This window comes from Pseudovirgaria hyperparasitica (assembly GCF_010093815.1).
Source record: "Pseudovirgaria hyperparasitica strain CBS 121739 unplaced genomic scaffold EJ05scaffold_7, whole genome shotgun sequence".
NCBI classification, from domain to species: domain Eukaryota; kingdom Fungi; phylum Ascomycota; class Dothideomycetes; order Acrospermales; family Acrospermaceae; genus Pseudovirgaria; species Pseudovirgaria hyperparasitica.
The window spans coordinates 1,213,088-1,231,000 of record NW_022985555.1 but is presented as its reverse complement, the minus strand read 5'-3'; the positions used below and the strand labels follow the sequence as shown (position 1 = coordinate 1,231,000).

General features: G+C 49.4%; 9 protein-coding genes across 9 annotated transcripts; 5 read left to right on the top strand and 4 right to left on the bottom strand.

Moving 5' to 3' along the window:
• Positions 1 to 161: 161 nt before the first annotated feature.
• On the top strand, positions 162 to 1,450 carry EJ05DRAFT_500228 (uncharacterized protein; the record flags this gene model as incomplete). The annotated part of the gene is made up of 5 exons (XM_033746964.1): positions 162 to 408; positions 457 to 732; positions 805 to 1,031; positions 1,086 to 1,363; positions 1,411 to 1,450. 5 exons carry the CDS (start codon positions 162 to 164, stop codon positions 1,448 to 1,450), a joined length of 1,068 nt encoding a protein of 355 aa, XP_033601162.1.
• A 1,293-nt stretch (positions 1,451 to 2,743) lies between these two features.
• Positions 2,744 to 3,711, top strand: EJ05DRAFT_485805 (uncharacterized protein; the record flags this gene model as incomplete). The annotated part of the gene is made up of 4 exons (XM_033745481.1): positions 2,744 to 2,907; positions 2,959 to 3,298; positions 3,348 to 3,620; positions 3,685 to 3,711. The coding sequence occupies 4 exons, from the start codon at positions 2,744 to 2,746 to the stop codon at positions 3,709 to 3,711; spliced, it is 804 nt and encodes a 267-aa protein (XP_033601161.1).
• A 1,593-nt stretch (positions 3,712 to 5,304) lies between these two features.
• Positions 5,305 to 7,181, bottom strand: EJ05DRAFT_476022 (transcription-associated recombination protein Thp1p). Its single transcript, XM_033743936.1, has 4 exons — positions 6,413 to 7,181; positions 6,215 to 6,364; positions 5,669 to 6,160; positions 5,305 to 5,495 (listed from the first exon to the last, which is right to left on the bottom strand). The coding sequence occupies exons 1-4, from the start codon at positions 7,076 to 7,078 to the stop codon at positions 5,409 to 5,411; spliced, it is 1,395 nt and encodes a 464-aa protein (XP_033601160.1). The 5' UTR covers positions 7,079 to 7,181; the 3' UTR covers positions 5,305 to 5,408.
• A 260-nt stretch (positions 7,182 to 7,441) lies between these two features.
• EJ05DRAFT_485803 (60S ribosomal protein L20) lies at positions 7,442 to 8,375 on the top strand (the record flags this gene model as incomplete). Its single annotated transcript, XM_033745480.1, has 3 exons — positions 7,442 to 7,445; positions 7,803 to 7,987; positions 8,040 to 8,375. 3 exons carry the CDS (start codon positions 7,442 to 7,444, stop codon positions 8,373 to 8,375), a joined length of 525 nt encoding a protein of 174 aa, XP_033601159.1.
• A 20-nt stretch (positions 8,376 to 8,395) lies between these two features.
• Positions 8,396 to 9,789, bottom strand: EJ05DRAFT_476020 (enoyl-CoA hydratase/isomeras-like protein). Its single transcript, XM_033743935.1, has 3 exons — positions 9,366 to 9,789; positions 8,797 to 9,264; positions 8,396 to 8,743 (listed from the first exon to the last, which is right to left on the bottom strand). The coding sequence occupies exons 1-3, from the start codon at positions 9,686 to 9,688 to the stop codon at positions 8,584 to 8,586; spliced, it is 951 nt and encodes a 316-aa protein (XP_033601158.1). The 5' UTR covers positions 9,689 to 9,789; the 3' UTR covers positions 8,396 to 8,583.
• Positions 9,790 to 9,918: 129 nt separating this feature from the next.
• Positions 9,919 to 11,794, bottom strand: EJ05DRAFT_476019 (acid phosphatase). Its single transcript, XM_033743934.1, has 2 exons — positions 11,390 to 11,794; positions 9,919 to 11,338 (listed from the first exon to the last, which is right to left on the bottom strand). The coding sequence occupies exons 1-2, from the start codon at positions 11,554 to 11,556 to the stop codon at positions 10,012 to 10,014; spliced, it is 1,494 nt and encodes a 497-aa protein (XP_033601157.1). The 5' UTR covers positions 11,557 to 11,794; the 3' UTR covers positions 9,919 to 10,011.
• A 435-nt stretch (positions 11,795 to 12,229) lies between these two features.
• On the top strand, positions 12,230 to 12,952 carry EJ05DRAFT_500222 (nodulation protein nodB; the record flags this gene model as incomplete). Its single annotated transcript, XM_033746963.1, has 1 exon — positions 12,230 to 12,952. One exon carries the CDS (start codon positions 12,230 to 12,232, stop codon positions 12,950 to 12,952), a length of 723 nt encoding a protein of 240 aa, XP_033601156.1.
• EJ05DRAFT_476017 (uncharacterized protein) lies at positions 12,900 to 14,055 on the bottom strand. The gene has a single exon (XM_033743933.1). It carries the CDS (start codon positions 13,635 to 13,637, stop codon positions 13,074 to 13,076), a length of 564 nt encoding a protein of 187 aa, XP_033601155.1. The 5' UTR covers positions 13,638 to 14,055; the 3' UTR covers positions 12,900 to 13,073.
• Positions 14,056 to 14,938: 883 nt separating this feature from the next.
• EJ05DRAFT_476014 (urea active transporter) lies at positions 14,939 to 17,777 on the top strand. Its single transcript, XM_033743932.1, has 6 exons — positions 14,939 to 15,434; positions 15,487 to 15,689; positions 15,740 to 15,837; positions 15,890 to 16,298; positions 16,345 to 17,611; positions 17,678 to 17,777. The coding sequence occupies exons 1-5, from the start codon at positions 15,325 to 15,327 to the stop codon at positions 17,571 to 17,573; spliced, it is 2,049 nt and encodes a 682-aa protein (XP_033601154.1). The 5' UTR covers positions 14,939 to 15,324; the 3' UTR covers positions 17,574 to 17,611; positions 17,678 to 17,777.
• The last annotated feature ends 136 nt before the right edge of the window (positions 17,778 to 17,913 follow it).

The following is a 17,913-nucleotide window of genomic DNA, read 5'->3' as shown; positions in this document are numbered from 1 at the left end:
ATTGGCTCGACAGGCGGCCGATTTATTAGCTTTAGCATCTCTCAACTCCAATAGATATGAATTGCCCGGATTCAATCGTCTTCGACTGTCATATGAACCACATTTCAAGTGATGATAGGTCCGAGATGAATTGTCGGATGGAGTCTATGATAACATCACCCATGAGGGTTGCATCCCCTCAAACTTTTATAACAGGCGGCGACAGCAGTGACGAGACCGGGAAATGTTGTGTTGGCGAGAAAGTCACCCAGCTGGATCCGAATTTCAGTCGGACGAGCACTCTTGCAGGCACTGGGACCTCAAAACCGTCCATTGCCATGCGAGTGTTCTCGTTCTTTGGATTAGACGACTTGTTCCCGGGGCCCTGGGAGTGGGACGATCGTTATAAAGATGTCCGATCAGAGAGAGGTGATGATATTCTCATGCAGTCCAGACCTATGAGCTGACAAAGGCAAGTTGATGACTATCCTATCGGGTATGGTCGATTGGCAGCACACATGTCGTCTGACAACAACTTTTGCGTCTATCGGCGATTCGGCACAGCCAGGAACCGAGTCATTCTTCGGTGTCAGACTGAGATCGCCGAGCTTGAGATGGCAATCGATGTGATCGAGCGCGAAGAGAGCGACAGAGCCGAGAAGACGGGAGGGAGGCCTCGAAAACTCATGACCATACATGATCCGGATATGAGTCAAGTAATGAGTGCGTTGTCCCAAAAACTGGAGGAATATGGTACGTAAGGCAATTGCTCGCATGACCAGCGAACTCCGCATCCGAGCTCTCTGCAATACTGATACCTTGCAGACAATCTCCTCGAAAGAGAGCAGAAGTCTTTATCCATGGCCAAGCCCACTGGTCGAAATTATAGAACTCTGCTTCATTGGTGCTGGAACAATAAACCTATGGTGCGGAGTGAATCGGGACATCTCAACGTCAGAGATGATTTCGTAATTCTTGTGGACGACCAAAATTCAGTGATCCACGTCTTCTTTGGCTGGCTATTGCGCCGTGGTCCGTTCAAAAGGATAGCTGTATGCTGACTGGCCTTCGACGAATTCGCTGGACCGTCCGCTGACAAAGCGTAGAACATCTTTCGAACCAAGGACCAGCAGACCAAAGCCTCAGAGGCAGATAATCGGACAGTCTTGTTCTCTCAAGAGCGCTTTACAACATTTTTTAAGATGCTGTTCCTGCTTCTGGTGATAGTAATGCTGCTTGTGCCTGTGAGTATTCTCTATATCATGGAACTCACCAAAATGGCTCGACTTTTCGTGGTGATAAGTTTTGTGCTATACTTCCCCATCATGGTATTCTGCTTCTCTAGACGTCTTAAAAGCCAGGAGCTGCTATCAGCAACAGCTGCGTAGGTCTTGTACGCCATATTCTACGGTGCAAAGCTGACCAACATAGATATACCGCGGTACTCGTTGCATGCCTATTTTTGACATAAAAAATTCAACGTACCGAGCTCCATGATATCTATATTCCTTCTTCAGGAATCAAGTTTCGGTATTGCTGGATAATGCTAGAGGAGTTTTGTGTTTATTCACGGCGCAGTGTGTTATCATAACCAATAGCACGCGATAGTCCTGGCTCCAGCCGCACTGTTGGCGAACAGGTATTCTGCTTAATCCGATTCAAGATACACTTTTGTGGTTCATCTTCCACGATTCACTGCGTTGATGTTGATGCCGGTGTTGATCGCCAGCAAGAGTGTATTGATCCATGATTACGGTTTCTCGTATTCAATCATGTGATCCAATGTCGTCCTCAGCTCGACTGTGTGAGCTGATTCCGTCTTGTAGCAGATAAAGATAGGCTTGTCGCTGGGCGAGACTATATAGTAGTTGTTCAGTCGTATCTGTCGATGGTGTTGTGGGATTTCATACCAGCCTAGTGGTGGAGTGGGAGTGGAGACGTTCCTGAGCTAGACAGGGAGCCGATGAGCGCTAGCAACGCCTCTTTCTTGGCGGTACTAGGCCGCGCAGGTATGGGACAGGGCAGGGAAACTTTCTTGCGGAGGGCCTCTTTACTCAATTGGACGTCGACAGCCATGCGATGAGATGGTTCTCGAGCTTATAGGCATCACAATCGTGTAACATCTCCCATCGCCAACACATCGAGCCGGTGAAGGGCAACGTAATGCCAGTGGCCGTGCATGTGGTCGCTCGTAGGCCTCCAGCCCAACCCAAACATTCCCTGCGCCATCATGTCACCACCGGTTTTGCCTTTTACACTCGGACCTTTGCGCGACACCTGAACCAAGCAAGTACCAGCATTTTTGGTTTAGCCCAGCAGAGGACGCGGACATTTTCAGTGTCGTCCCGATTCCGCGGTATCTACGAGCAAGGGCACTGGGTCGACGCTAATCCCAGACCAGACAGATAATGGCTTTCACTGAGTCACATGAGACCGTGTTGAGTCCGCGTTGTATCTGACGCGTCCAATCACGTCTCCCACTACTTCCTCACTTTCCGTCCCATGCAGCCCAGGCCGAGACGGCGGTCTCCCTATATATTCCCTTAACTTGCCCTTCATCATCTGAGACTTGGATGGCTGACCTCTCGCTCTTCAGCCCTTGCTGCCTAAGGTTCATCCAGCATTCACCAAGTCTTCGTAAGTCCATTGCCTTCGAATGATTTAGAACATATAAAGCCAGCAATCTCCTCCCTCATCGGTCTGCTTCTGTGACTACTACCGTCTCCTCCTACCTCTTCTGCCGATACCTCCTCATACCATCAAAATGTTTACTTCGAAGACAAAGTATCCAACAGATAGCTTCTCGAAAAACAGAGTTGGGAAAGCTACAAAGTCCAAAAAGGGATCTTTCAGAGAGTCGTCAAGATCCAAACGTGCAGAGCACTCGTCGCCCAGAAGTCAATCAACTGGAAGTGCACCAGTGACTCCGTAAGTCTTTGCATCCAATATCTATGTTACTCCATGACTGATTCATCGCAGCAATCTTACTAGTGCCATCATAACGCTTTGTGTGGGCAGGGAACAGCGTCTCTTTGCTGCCCATGAAGATGTGCTTTGTCACTCTCCATTCTTCCAGGCTGCCTGTCGTGGTCAATTCTTTGAGTCGTCATCCAAACGTATCGACTTGCCCGACGACGAACCCGAAGTCTTCTCCTCAGTTCTCGAATACCTTTACAAAGGTGACTACTATCCACGTCTAGAGTTCGACAAGCGGAGACATAGTTGGGCTTTAGAAGATGGACATGCAGGTCAAGCTGTCAACGAAGCAGTAGTCATGCTCAACGGAGCCTATCCTATACTCAAGGACACTGTCATCTATGTATGTGTATTCCTTGGTCTCGTCGTACCGATACTGATAATCATGGCAGTGCACAGCCGAAAAGTATGGCCTTGAGGAGCTGAAGCGTCTTGCTCTCCGCAAACAAGGTCTTCAGTCTGGTGTGCAATGCAGTACCATTCTCACCAGTGCCCGCTACGCATATGCCAATACCCCTGACAGCGACTCCAAGCTACGTGCCCACTACCTCGCCCTCATCGTTCGTAGCCGCCAGACCTTCAAGCGCAGCGGTACGATGCAGTCTGAGATGGAAGCTGGTGGAAAACTCTTCTTTGACCTCTTCGTTGCAATGGTCAATCACATGGTATGTTTCAACGACACTTGATCGGTCGACTTTTTCTAGTGAATATTGCTGACGTGGCATGCAGGATGACCTTGCTGCGTCAAAGCGTTGATGTCGCCACTCCAGGCAACTACGTCGGATGCCTACGCACGACGATAACGCAACACCGTTATGCCTCTATCACTCGTCGCATGCTTGTCTCGTCCAGCCTAAAGCATGAGCTCTTATCTCACTACTGCCTGCACCACTATGCGTTGGTGCTATCACTAACACCTTCATACTGTTTCTTCACCATCACTCAGCCGTCTAAGCTTCACTTCTTGTACTATATTTATCCATAACCCAGCAAAACCATACTGAATTTGGTGCGCGTCGATATCTGGCGTTTCCAGGGCGTTCGGCATGTTCTGTATTCTTCTATCTTGTATCTCCTGCAATCTCTTTTCTACCTCTTTCGGCGAGCGCTCTAATGTCATATTCTCTTCTTGCAGGCCGTCCCGTGTCTTCTTCTTGGATTCTGTACAATAGAAATCCGCTGCCTGTATATCTGCTAACGGGTATGCGAGTGACAAGAGTGGGAACTTTGCTGCCATTCAATGGAGCAGTGGGCACAGCTTCCACCGACCCTTATAAAAACATCTAACGGCTTCTAGATGCCCCTTCCTCCTTTCTGCGCCATCATTGTACACTACATGTCTGTTTGCATTTTTACGAATTCTCTTAAGCTATGGAAACTCTGTTCTCGACGCTGCACGAAGAAGAATCATATTTGAGAGACGAAATTTGAAGGGGGGTTATCACATTCTTCAAGAATTGCGAGCAAGAGCCGCAAGCAGAATGACTTGAAGCGACGGGGAGCAAGCAGATTTGGAAAATTGCAAACTTGAAGGGCACTGTATTGCTCTTAAGCAACAGATCTATAGTACTTCATTATTCATAAATACCATGACATACGCAAACTACCGATCCAAATCTCTGTAGCATCACACGACACATTAATCGGATTTGCATTATCAGTATTAGAATCAAGTTTTAGTCGGCCATATGTTCCATTCAGGCCGTATTGATTATCAATAACATGTATGATATGCTACGTAGGTATCTCCATGCTATGAGTATGTACTCCCAGAAGATACCTAAAGAAACCTATATCTACTCGATGCAGTTGCAACGCACCCCCTACCAGAGTCCCCCCAAGGCATCCATCCCAGCACAGGCATCCCCCATCCACACAACCCCCCAAAATACAACCGAGACTTGTGACTCACAAATTTCCCCATCCGGACTGTAAAGCTTATCAACCCCTGCACACCATCCTTGAACCTCTGCAGGGCGACCTCCACAAGGACAAGCCAGGATAAGCACAATACAGGCTCCCGTCGTGCTGATCCCCAGCATACTGACCAGTCATGTTTTCTGCGCCGGGCTTATCCGTCAGCAATATGCAAGGACGGGCACTACGCGGGAGAAGGCCGAACGATGTGTAGGTCGTGGGGATCTAGGCTTCTGGGGACGATCAAGGCGTGGCGAGATGTATGCGTGTGTGTGTAGGGTTGGGAAAGGGTGCATATTCTGTATGGATGTTAGTATTGAATATCAATATGAATTGCGATATCCGAACGGTGTGGTTTTGTTGGTGAACCTGTACGTGCTTTTGGTACTGCGGGAGTTGATGGTGTATGTGTAAGGGTGTAGCACAGTGTATGACAAGATATGACTGTATTGGCTCGTAACAGTACTTCATGAGTCGTGTCTCTGTTCTGTCTTTTGTTCTTCTATTCTATTGCCTATCGCATAGAGTATGTCTCTCTATACCCCGGTCCCCGGGAACGCTTTATCACCCTTTTGCAACACAACCTTGCCGTGATCGTGAGAGATATAGCCTTTCATGAGGTTCTGGGATATCTGTTAGCATTGGTGTGATTTGAATCGGGATTATTGGTGGAAATGCATGCATGTGTACGCTAGGCATCTATGGGTACGTAGGCAGCCGTAGATGCCAAGACATTCGGAAGAGCCCAGATATGGGCCGGGCATGCAAGGTGTTTGTCCAGGTGCTGTACACATACCTTATAAATCATGTTCGCCATCAGACATTCCACTTCCTCCTGATCAAGGCTCTCGCCGTCCTTCCCCATGCTTAACCTCACCGCAGCGTGGAAATCGACCAGTGCGATCCTCGACTTGCGCACTTTGGGGGCATCTGGTGGGTCACCCTCCTTTGGTGGTTCGTAGCCTGCACTCAGGTACACCTTCCGCAGCAGGTTTCGCAATGCAATATCGCGACCTCGTTCAAGAGTAAGATATATACGCCGTTTGACGAATTCCGCCTCGCCGGATGCCAGAGCGGCGTCGTAGCCAGCAAGATCGCCACGCTTGATGCACATCGCAAGGGGCTGAAATAGAGCTTCGAGGCGTGGATAGGGACCCAGAAGGGCGCTGGTCGGGAGGGTGTGTGTTGTCAAAAGGTGACAAGGGATGAGATAAGTGAGAATTAACTCGCGGTTCTTCTTGGCATCCTTGTGACACAGGACTAGGGCATCCGTGAGGTAGTTTTCTGCCTGCGAAGCATTCCTTAGTGTTTGTTCTACGTCATTTAGTGGATGGTATCCTACCTTGATATAGTCCTCATCTAGGAAGAATATCACCCCAGCATAGTATTTGAAAGTCGTCTGGTGCGCCTTGGGAAACCGCTCTAGGGCTGGAAGATCCGATTGGGCGTGGAGCGTTCGCAATATATTTTTCGAAAGATTGATTGAATTGATCTGAAATTGTTAGTCCCACATGAAGACGATGCTTGACGGTGATTGTACCTTGAAGTGTGTCTTGAACAGAAGATTGGCGATGTAATAAATGCCCCATTTTCGCGAGTCCTCTATCGGCGACCTGTCTCCAAGAAACAGGGAGAATATCCTCATCAATTGTCTTGCCGTGTCTTCCAGTTTTTCGTTCTTATTGGCCGAACTAACAACGTCGTCTCCCAGACCGTCCGTAAATGCCACCTTTCCTTGTGTATCGGTCGTCTGTTTATCTGCCTTTATAGCGAACACTCGTAAGTACCTTCCACCAGTATACAGACATGGTATGGTCCACGCGGGGAAATGACCAGCAGCATGTCCTTTGATGAGCGCATTCACAACATCTTTCCATGCGTCATAGGCTGTTGTCCATTCGTTTCCAATAAACTTTCTCCGGTTTTGCGCTTCCTCGGCGTTCAAAATATCACCAACTGCTTTCCAATAGGCGACAAAAACATCTACCCAGGCATCCGTTTCTGCTCTGCTACTGAACGTGGCATTGCGACCACGACCGAGAGCATCGCGGATATCTCCTGCGACTGCATAGTTATTCGTACTTTTGGAGAATGCATATAACCGTCCGCCATCGTCCAGAGGCGGTATAGGGCTAAGCGTCGCAGCTAAGTCGTAGCCAGAGCTGTCATGTTGAGCGCGCTTAAATTCTTCGATGATACGGTCCATTTTGCATTCGCATGGCAATGATTGCACTGCGTCCGTCGGTGTGATGATGTTACGTGGACAGAAGCCACCTGCGCAGTACTTCAATCCATTTTGAATGTTGACATTCGCAAGGCAAGATGGTGTTCACATTTGTCACTGAGAGTTCCAGGAAGCCGAGGTCTCACCGATTTGCTGGAAGGCATCAGCGCCCTTGATTGGTTTTTTACTAGCGTTGTGGTTAAGCGAGTTTGCGAGCACACACTTTGACGAACTTCGCGAAGCCTTTATCGACAGTAAGTACACACACCCCATCAGCACGACAAACTATTCGAAGTAAGTGTAGCCATCAATCGATTGATTTTAGCCATCTCTAACATAATACAGATGGGTAAGCCTCGCCACTCCTTTTCCTTATCGTCATCGAACCTTGATATACCCGAGATCTGAGGACCACCACGAGTCGCAATAATCGTCGCATACCAGAGATAGCGTACCAAATCATAGTCGTAGGAGATGTGAAAGGACTGCAAGACGCTTTTCTATTCGAAGCGTCCTTCACGATCATCAGCTGCGAGAGACGATAAGCATAGCAAGAGAAAGATAGAGCGCACAGTTACATCCTGGGTCTTTGATACAGTGGTCTATACGCAAAACCGTGTGCCAACACGGTCTCCGAACCCTGATTTCTGGACATTGTCTTGATGGTATCTATGATATAGAAATGATGGCTAACATTGGTACTCAGGTCGCGTCAAGGAATACCAGGTTGTGGGCCGTCACCTCCCCAGCGAGGCCAACCCTACCCCAAAGCTCTTCCGCATGCGCATCTTCGCCCCCAACAGCGTGGTAGCAAAGTCAAGATTCTGGTATTTTCTCGGAAAGCTGAAGAAAATCAAGAAGGCCAACGGCGAGATTGTCTCGTTGAATGAGGTACCTACAGCGTGTTAAAGCATGAAAGTGTCTATACTCACAGGATGCACAGATTCACGAGAAGCGCCCGACAAAGGTCAAGAACTTCGGTATCTGGATCCGCTACGATTCGCGCAGTGGAACCCACAACATGTACAAGGAGTTCCGTGAAATGTCCAGGACAGATGCCGTCGACGCCCTCTACCAGGACATGGCTGCCCGCCACCGCTCTCGTTTCCGACAAATCCACATCCTTAAGGTCATCGAGGTTGAGAAGTCCGAATCTATTCGCCGCCCATACATCAAGCAGCTCCTCACAAAGGACCTCAAATTTCCTCTACCCCACCGCGTTCATGCCAACCAGGCCAAGGCTATCTTCTCTGCCAAGAGACCCTCAACTTTCTTCTAAGCGCTGTTTCGGATACTGGGGAAAAGTGGTGCAAGGCATTTGTGGCATATTGGGGCTGTTGCCAGTACTTCTATATTGAACATGGAGTAACTAGACACGAATGAAAAGCCCCATAACTCAAAGTTGTATTGAGCATGCTTATGTGCCGCTGACTGAGTCTTGTGTGAACTTTGAAACTACATGACATCTGAAAGTTGCACGCCTGTTCTTATAGCTTTGCTTTGCCGAGCTGTTTGGTCGCCTTTGCCTTCGAGAACACATCGATTGGAGACCACCACGGATACACCTGAGGTGCATTACTCTCCATCGTACCCTGATACTTCGCCTGCCTCTTCTCCATGAAGGACTTGACACCTTCATCATTATCCCTTTTTGTCATTAGCAAGATATAACGCACCTTCGCAGCAGCAGAAAGACTTACTCGCTCCCGAACAAATCATATAGAATCCTTGAATCCAACAAATGCTGTCCCTCGGCACTCCCCATATCCCTCCACATCATCTCCCTCTGCAGATACGTACTCACACTACTCGTGTTCCTCGCCACCTCCTCAGCAATCCCTAATGCCTTCTGCAGTACCTCCTCCGGCGTATCACACAGCTCTGTAAACAGCCCATCAAACAGTTTATCGTCCGCACGATACACCCCACCCGTGGTAACAAGGTGCAGCGCGCGCGAATACCCAATTAGGCGAGGCAAGAAAAACGAGCTTGCAGCCTCCATGACGATTCCACGGCGCGCAAATACAAGCCCCATTTTCGCTGATTTCAGCGCCACACGGATGGACATGGGCAGTGTCATGGTGACGCCGACGCCGACAGCGGGGCCTTGCATGGCGCCAATGGTGGGCTTCTGGCAGTGGTGGATGGCGAGCGCGGTTTGGCCGCCTCTGTATACGTACAACATATTAGCACAGCCCTCTCATACGGTACCTCTACCAAGCAGCTCGGCCTTATTCTTTATTGTTAGTCCGGCTAGGAGCGAACGTACCCATCCCGGTGATCTGCAGCCCTGCCCGTCTTACTAAAGCCAGCGTCCAGATCCGCGCCTGCGCAGAACATGCGGCCGTGGCCTGTGAATACGATGCACTTTACGCGCTGGTCGGCGTCAAAGTATTTATAGGCCTGGACGATCTCGTCGCGCATGATAGGAGTGAATGCATTGTAGTTTTTCGGGCGGTATAAGGTGAGTATGATGATTGGGGTTACTTCGGTCGAGGACGCGGGGTGGTGGGAGAGTTTGATCTGTGTGAATGGCAGCGAGGCATAGGAGTCCGGGAGGGCGATGGAGGGGTGCGCGCGGATGTCGGGCATATTGAGGGGTGGGTAGAGTGTAGATATGTTCGTACGGAGGGGAGGGTCTGGTTCGGAGGGGAATTGGAAGGTAATTGTATATCAATTTGAATTTGAGGACGACAACCTTGTAGAGCTTTCAATGCTGAGGGGTGCACCGAGGTTACGGGGAACGCGAGGTTACCGAGCTTCGGCCAATCACGTACAAGCGAAACAGGCAGGTGTAAACATACGATTGTGGTAATACAGGTGTGGAGACAATGGCACATTATTGTGCTTTTCATTCCTCTAATTATATGTTCGAATGTGGTTCTGACCGATGGCTTCGTTATTCGTTTACTTCTTTAAGCTGGTGCGGATCCGCATTCATTCCAGCGTCCTCCAGATGTAGCAAAACTCAAGCTGTTGACAAAATTATCCAGCGTGCACCTCCCGAAGATGTCTGCATTACATGTCTTCAGGGGTATTACTCTATCATTCACCACTATACGCACGAGCTCTGACTTCTGGCCAGCACACTGCATCTTTTCAAAGTATGCACGAGCTCCAAAAGGCACAGCCCAAGAGGCCGAGTACCCATTCGTTTTATCTGTACCTTGCAGAGTACTATTCGAGAGCTGTGTAGTAGAGTTGTAGAGGCCAAGTGCTGCATAAACACCTGCAAGGTCGTTATCATGGGAAAAGTCTGCGTAGAGCGTGCGGTTCAGGGGGAACGTTGCATCATTATTATCCAGCGTCGAGTTTGTAGTGGTATGATCCACCACAGGCCTTCGCGTTAGGCGTGCAATGAGCTCGTTTGCATATCCTACCCCTTGGGTGGGCCCCAACGGGTTACCGTTACCATAGCCGTACCATTTGTCGAGAGTCTCATAGTAGTCGTACTGGTGGAACTCGTTCTCAGTGAACAGGTTACAAAAAGCCGAAGGTGAACCCTGTGGATCAGCAACCGTCTCGAAAGGACACAAGTCCATCATGTAAAGAGTTTCGTCCAGGGTGAAATTGGCACCAGCAAGGTCCTTGTTGAGGCGCGCTTGGATCGGTGGTAGAAAGACGCTGGCCCAGACAGCTTTGTTATCATCCCCAATCTCTGAGGCAGCGCCGTCTTCGAATTCATAGCATCCTCCGTGCGACAGGGTGTTATTTACGCCTCGCTCTTCTGGTATGATGACCGAGAGAGCTGGAGAAGCTTGGTGTGGTTGCTCCGAGGCATATCCTTCGATCCACTTCTGTGCTGACTCGACTACACGGTTCTGCCCTGCGGTTCGAACAAAAGGCAAGCTGTTCTTTGCCAAATTTACATATCGCCGATGAAATTTGATACCAGAGTTAACCAACTGTTGACGTCCAATTGTAGTGAGCTCGTCAGCACCCAGAGTGTATTGAACGTCTTTCAGGAAGGCATATTTTCCTTTGTACTCTTTCACATTCTTCTTCAGCTTCGCAATTGTGGCATTGTACTTAGCGGTCTTGCTTGCTGAGGGATCACGAGCCCCGTGACGAGACAACATGTTCGCAAATGTAATGGAACATCCAGGAGGGACTTGGTCAGGGATCTCGGAAGGGACGCTGTAGTACAAAGAGTATTGTCCCCAAAACTTTGCGATCTTGGGATCGCACACGTAGCCATGCTCGATCGTGTCACAGGACTGTTTCGGTGCTTGCGTTGACGTTCTATATCGTGTTAAGGCACCATGGCAACTGCAAATTCGAAAGGCTACTCACACCGAGGTCGTATAGAACAAGGCCAGGACAGAAAGGCTTAGGAGTACCATGATGGCGATAGGCCTTGCTCTTGAGGTCCGACGTGTTTGATGTACAGCATCTCCGTTCAGCGGTTGGTACTTATAGTCCTTTCGACTTGCGCCGGAGCGCGATTTCGGGAAATCCATCCCGTTCAACACCCCAATCTTCGACTAGGATTATGCAGACATTAAGCTCGGTAACTTGACATGCTTGTCCTCGCTTGGAATCGACAGGCGACGTTCTCACGGACCAGCTTCTAGATTGCGAAAAGTTGACGAAGAAGTTGAGTGAAATGCGTAGCTGCGAAGTAACGTGGGGCACTCAACCAACGAAGAGGAATCTAATAAGCACGTGGGAAGGCAGTAGTGTCAATGTAAGTGCAAGTGTGTGTAAGTGAATATTAGAGAACTGGCCGGCAGGATGAGTGACCCTGGGATCTTCTCCATCCACGTGGGGCTTAGCGCCTATAGAGAAAACCCCTGAAGCCTGACCCGGCCGCAGCTGCCTGAGGCAGTATCATTCGACCACACGTTCAGAACGTGGGCCTAGTTCTTCGAATCAACATCAGATAATCCCGCTCTAACCACAGGAACGTGGCCCATCATTGCAGCCACCGACGTGACCACCAGTCGACCGCATCTCGTGTCTACAGATCTGGAGTTATGCGATAAAGCTTATCCAAGCAAGTCGGGCTGTTGTGAGAAGGATTGAGAAGTCACGCCCGAAGAGCTAGAAAAGGAGTAGTAATCGCCAATGCCACGTACCTCTTATTACTTGCGGAGACTTACAAAAAGACGAAGACCCTTGGGATTTCTTGTTATGCTTCTCTTAGCTATTGGAATAATCTGGGGAGTACTTATACCGCTGGCATACATCGTCTACAAACCTCCGGCTGCACTAATCCACTACTTTCGATATCACTGGCCGGACGTTCTTTGGGAAGTCTCGACGACACAAAAAATCGTGGCCTTGACTATCGATGATGCACCTTCAGAGTACACATCTGAGATCTTAGATGCTCTGAATAACAATGATGCCACAGCCACATTCTTCGTCATCGGCTCTCAAGTCTCTGGTCGCGAGAACATATTGCGGAACGTCATTTGGAACGATAACGAGCTAGGCAATCATGCCATGCGGGATGAGCCGTCACGGTCTCTCGATGATGGGACACTCGTGGAGCAGATCCACACAGTCGAAGAAAGAATCAATGAGGCTTATACTTCTGCCAAAGTTCCTTTGCCACCGAAATACTTTCGCCCTGGCTCCGGATTCTTCAGCTCGAAAATGCGGAACATACTGAAGAATCTTGATTATCGTCTGGTGCTCGGATCCATCTATCCACACGATCCACAAATTCCGTATTCACACGTGAACGCGAAACACATTCTAAGCATGTTACGACCAGGCGCTATCATAATCTGCCATGACCGGCGAAGTTGGACGGCACCTATGCTGCGTGAGATACTACCGGAAATCAAAAGACAAGGGTATAAAGTCGTCACTGTGACTACTTTGTTGCAGCGCACTGGCATTTCATGATGTTGCGTCATCCAGCTTCAACTATACGAACGAGCGTTACTGTGTTTCTCAATACGAAGAATTCCTGTGGCGATCCATTGTCCAGCTCGGTCACTACAACGCCGTGCTCCTCTCTCTCAACTCAAACAATCTCCTCCTTCGTGAACTGTCCACAGCGCTGGACCCACAGCTTCTCCGCATCTTCAACAGCCTTCTCCCCTCTCTTACTCATCGAATTCGTACAAGCCCACGCCAGCGCCGCAATCTGCCCTCGCGGAGCATTTTTCCTCCCAGTGCGCTTCACCACATCCGCAGTAACGAGCGTATAATTCGCCACATTATTCGTAATATGGATCACCTTCTCCCCAAACGCCGTGTCGCTCACTAGCGTATCCTTACCGGGATTGGAGAAGGCGTCGTACAGCTCCTGGCACAGCGCGCTGTAATGGTCGGCGCCCATCTGTGCGCAGTCGCCGGGTACGGCCGGGTTGCCGACGGCGCTGCTGTAGGCCCATGGCAGCTCGATGTGATACTGGAGAAGGTCGTCCTCGGTTGCCTCAGTGACGTCGTGTGCGATATTGAGTAGTTGGTGGGCTCTGTAGAGCGCTTTGCGCAGGTTGAGAAGGGCTTTCTCGTCCGCTTTGTTGTACCGGAGTGCGGCGCGGGCCTGGAGGGCCGAGGTTACGTAGTCGTCGATGGTGGGCATGACGGATGTAGGAGGCGTATTGGCTGGCTTGGAAAAGGATTTCGATTCTTTTCGGGAGGATTGCAAGGTCTAGGATGCAGAGCTATTGGATAGTGGACAATGATGGAGGCTCTGGAGGATGATGGAGGCCATCCGGTCGGCTTTATATACTCATCATTTGTCGAACTACAGGTCTTCGCATCAGTCGTATGGAAGCTCCATTCCACCATGGTTCGAACATGTAATCCAAATTAAAATCTCTGCCCAAGCGGTGAATAATGGTTTTTTTGATCCATATTCAGCTCCATTTGCAATTGTAAAAGCCACCATTAATAACTATGCAGGAGACTAACGACTTAGGTATCCACATACCTCACCTGAATGATGTACATCTGTACGGGATCGCTAGCGACGCGTGATGGAAATGATCTAATTCAATGTATATAGCTAGTTGCTACACCGCAAGACCTCAGCTCATTAGTCTTCCTACATGTAGCTAAGCAGGGTGTGGTTGCTACTGTAGCAAGAATCCCCGCTTACTTGGCGTCAGCCGTATACTCAAGAACGTGCTTGCAGAGACTTGATCCGTAACTTTGCCCCCTGATAGAGAAAAAGAAACATGATGACGAAGGTTCAAGGACAAAAACACAAAACATTCAGCAGTGGGTATTCGCTAGTGGTCACCCACCTAACTACTAATCCGCCCCTAACCAGCTTAAATAGGCGGGAGCGAACGGGACCGCTTGCTTTCTGGTTGGTATGGCCGAATGTGTTGGAATGGATAATTGAGAAAATTATATATCCTTTTGCTATAGGACGCCTGATGTGAGCAGTAGACTTACCCTGAAACGTTTAACTTGAGCGCTCATGTAAATACCATTGAGCCCAATTGCAAAGAGTACTAGCTTGAAGTGCAATCAAAAGTAAACCGGGTTCGTCGCTGTTCTAGGCCATACAGAATGATATTTTAAGTGTCACGGACGGTTGGGTAGATAAGTAAATACATACATAAGGTGTTGAATTGTCGTTATAGATAAGGGTGACGCAGCCAATTGGAGGCGGCACAGCGGGTGTCCCGCGCCCGCCTACTACCTTGGTAGCGTCCCGCAGCTTAAGCCAACGTCTCCGATCTCCCAGCGCCACAGAAAAGCAGGCAAATGATACAGTGATGATTCTGCTACAAAAATATAATGCCATCGAGTAATCAGTGTCCGGCACGCCAAAGACAGCGACTTCGCTATCTCTTGGGGTTGGCCAGTTTAGAATCCAGACTCCGAGCATGCTTTTTCTAGTGGGATAGTCCGCGACCTGCTTTAGCTGCCTACGAGTGAATGGCCATTTTTCGCGCCATCTCGTATATCTCACATTCAAGACGGGATGGACTCTCCACGAATTTCGACGAGAAATCGATGTTATGAGTGGTTCCATAGCCTTAACAGCCATGCGAAACGTCAAATTACGCTTTGGAATCTGCTTATCAGGGCCCAGAAAGCAACATTCAGGCTAAGCCAGAACGGGATCCTTATCAGTTGCTGCCCAGAATCATTCCACCACCATCCGTCAATACTCGAGTCCCAGCACTCGGCCGAATCAGCAATCATACCTATTAAAGACTTATATCGAGCTTCTCCCAACAGCATCGACTTTGATCCATCTTTGTGGAATCTGGAGAGACGAGGGATCAGCTGCTATATCAAACCCAGGCATTATGGTCTCCGCAGGTCCTCCACTGAGTCAGGGCACTGGCTATGGAGTCATCATTGGCCTTGGCTTCGCTTTTGCGTTTGGCATGATATTGACGACATTCGTCTTAAAGAGGTGAGAGACATCATCGCGATACGACAAGTTCGTTTTGCCTGACGGTAAATAGATACAACTATGAGGTACAGACAAGTGAGATGTTTAGCACAGCTGGACGAACTGTGAAGTCCGGCCTTGTCGCGTCCGCCGTGGTGTCTTCTTGGACGTGGGCTGCTACATTGCTCCAGTCATCTGGTGTGGCATACAATTACGGTGTGTCTGGTCCGTTCTGGTATGCCTCAGGAGCGACTGTTCAGATCATCTTATTTGCTAGTAAGCTCCTGCTGTCAAGTCTCAGGAATGTAATATCTGACATATTATAGCACTCGCAATCGAACTGAAACGTCGAGCGCCTAATGCCCATACGTTTCTCGAAGTCATCAGAGCTCGATATGGAGCTATCACACACACTGTATTCATGGTCAGATCTGTCTATTATCATATAAATAGTACAAAAACTGATTCCCGAGCAGGTATTTGGATTGATGACCAATATCTTGGTCACTGCGATGCTTCTCACAGGAGGTTCCGCAGTGGTTACATCTTTGACAGGTGTTCCAACTGCTGCTGCCTGCTTCTTGCTGCCAGTCGGTGTTGTACTTTACACCATGTTCGGTGGAATAAAGGCCACTTTTTTGACCGACTATGCTCATACTGTGGTCATTCTGATCATAATTCTGACATTCGCCTTTACGACCTACGCCACCTCTGATGTTTTGGGTTCTCCCAGCAAAGTATACGATCTTCTCCAGCAAGCAGCAGCTCGCCATCCAGTAGAGGGAAATGCCGAGGGAAGTTATCTCACCATGCGCTCTAAAGAAGGTGCCATCTTCTTTGTCATCAACATCGTCGGCAACTTCGGCACGGTCTTCTGCGACAACGGTCCGTCCATCCCAACCTCATTATTTACATCACTGACAACGCTCAGGATACTACAATAAAGCCATTGCTGCTTCCCCAGTTCACGCTCTTCCGGGATACATCATGGGTGGCCTCTCCTGGTTCGCTATCCCCTGGCTCTGCGCCACGACAATGGGACTCGCGGCTCTCGCTCTCGAAAACAACCCGGTCTTCCCGACCTACCCGGACCGCATGCCACACGCTGACGTCTCAGCCGGTCTTGTCCTGCCCAACGCAGCTGTCGCTCTCCTAGGTAAAGGTGGCGCCGCAGGTACCCTCCTCCTCATCTTTATGGCTGTCACCTCCGCCATGTCTGCCGAGCTGATTGCCGTCTCGTCAATCTTCACGTATGATTTCTACCAGACATACATTAACCCGAAAGCAACTGGTAAGCAACTGATCTACATGTCGCACTCGTGCGTTGTCGGCTTCGCTATTGTGATGGCAAGTTTCAGTACTGCGCTGTACTATATCGGTATTTCAATGGGCTATCTATATCTCCTCATGGGAGTCATTATCAGCTCCGCAGTTCTCCCCGCCTCTCTTACCCTGCTCTGGTCGCGCCAGAACTGGTACGCCGCGACGCTATCGCCGCCTCTCGGCCTCGTGTGCAGCCTGATCGCGTGGCTCGTGACAGCGAAGAAGGAGGGCGGTGTTCTCACCGTCGATACCACAGGCGCTAATAACCCGATGCTGGCCGGCAATGTCGTCGCCCTGTTGTCTCCTATGATCTTCATCCCAGTCCTGACGTATGCGCTCGGAAAGGACAGTTACGATTGGCTCAGCATGCGCGCAATCCGCAAGGGCGACGACACTGACCTTGCCGCCGCGGCAAACGTGGATCTCGAACTTGTACCCGGCGAGTCGCACCGCGACGACGACGATGCAGTTGAGCAAGCCAAGCTTAAGAAGAGCTCTCGCATCGCACGCATCATGACCGTAACAATGACACTCGCACTCCTCATACTATGGCCGATGCCGATGTACGGGTCTGGGTATGTTTTCAGCAAGAAATTCTTCACCGGCTGGGTTGTTGTTGGGATACTGTGGATCTTCTGTAGCTCGTTCGCAGTGGGCCTGTACCCATTGTGGGAGGGAAGACATACTATGGCACGTACATTCAAGGCGATTGTGAAAGATTTGAAGGGCCAAGGACCTCCCAGAAGGACTAGTTTGGTCGGACAGGCGGAGGAGAGTAGTGGGGATGTGACGCCAACGGAGACTGAGACTGAGAAGATTGTGGCAAAGGTTGGATGAGCATAAGTACAATGGGGTAGGAAATTTAATTTATGGAGGTCAGTTTTGTGTTCAAAGATAGCACTAAGAATGTTTGGATGAGACCAATTATTTATATGTTGTAGATAATCCGATGTAAGACTGACGAAGCCGAGGTTGTCACAACCACAAAGCGTCCCTGCATTACTTCCGCATATTTTATCCTCATTACAAGACATTCCACCATCTACTGTATTTACACTTATATTATCAAATTTCTGAGGTCGCAAAAGACCTTTCCACCAGAGCGACTAATGTATCCACCCAACTAAGCCCAAACAGGCAGCCATGTATTACGTAGCGCGTGAATGTCATCTCGCTA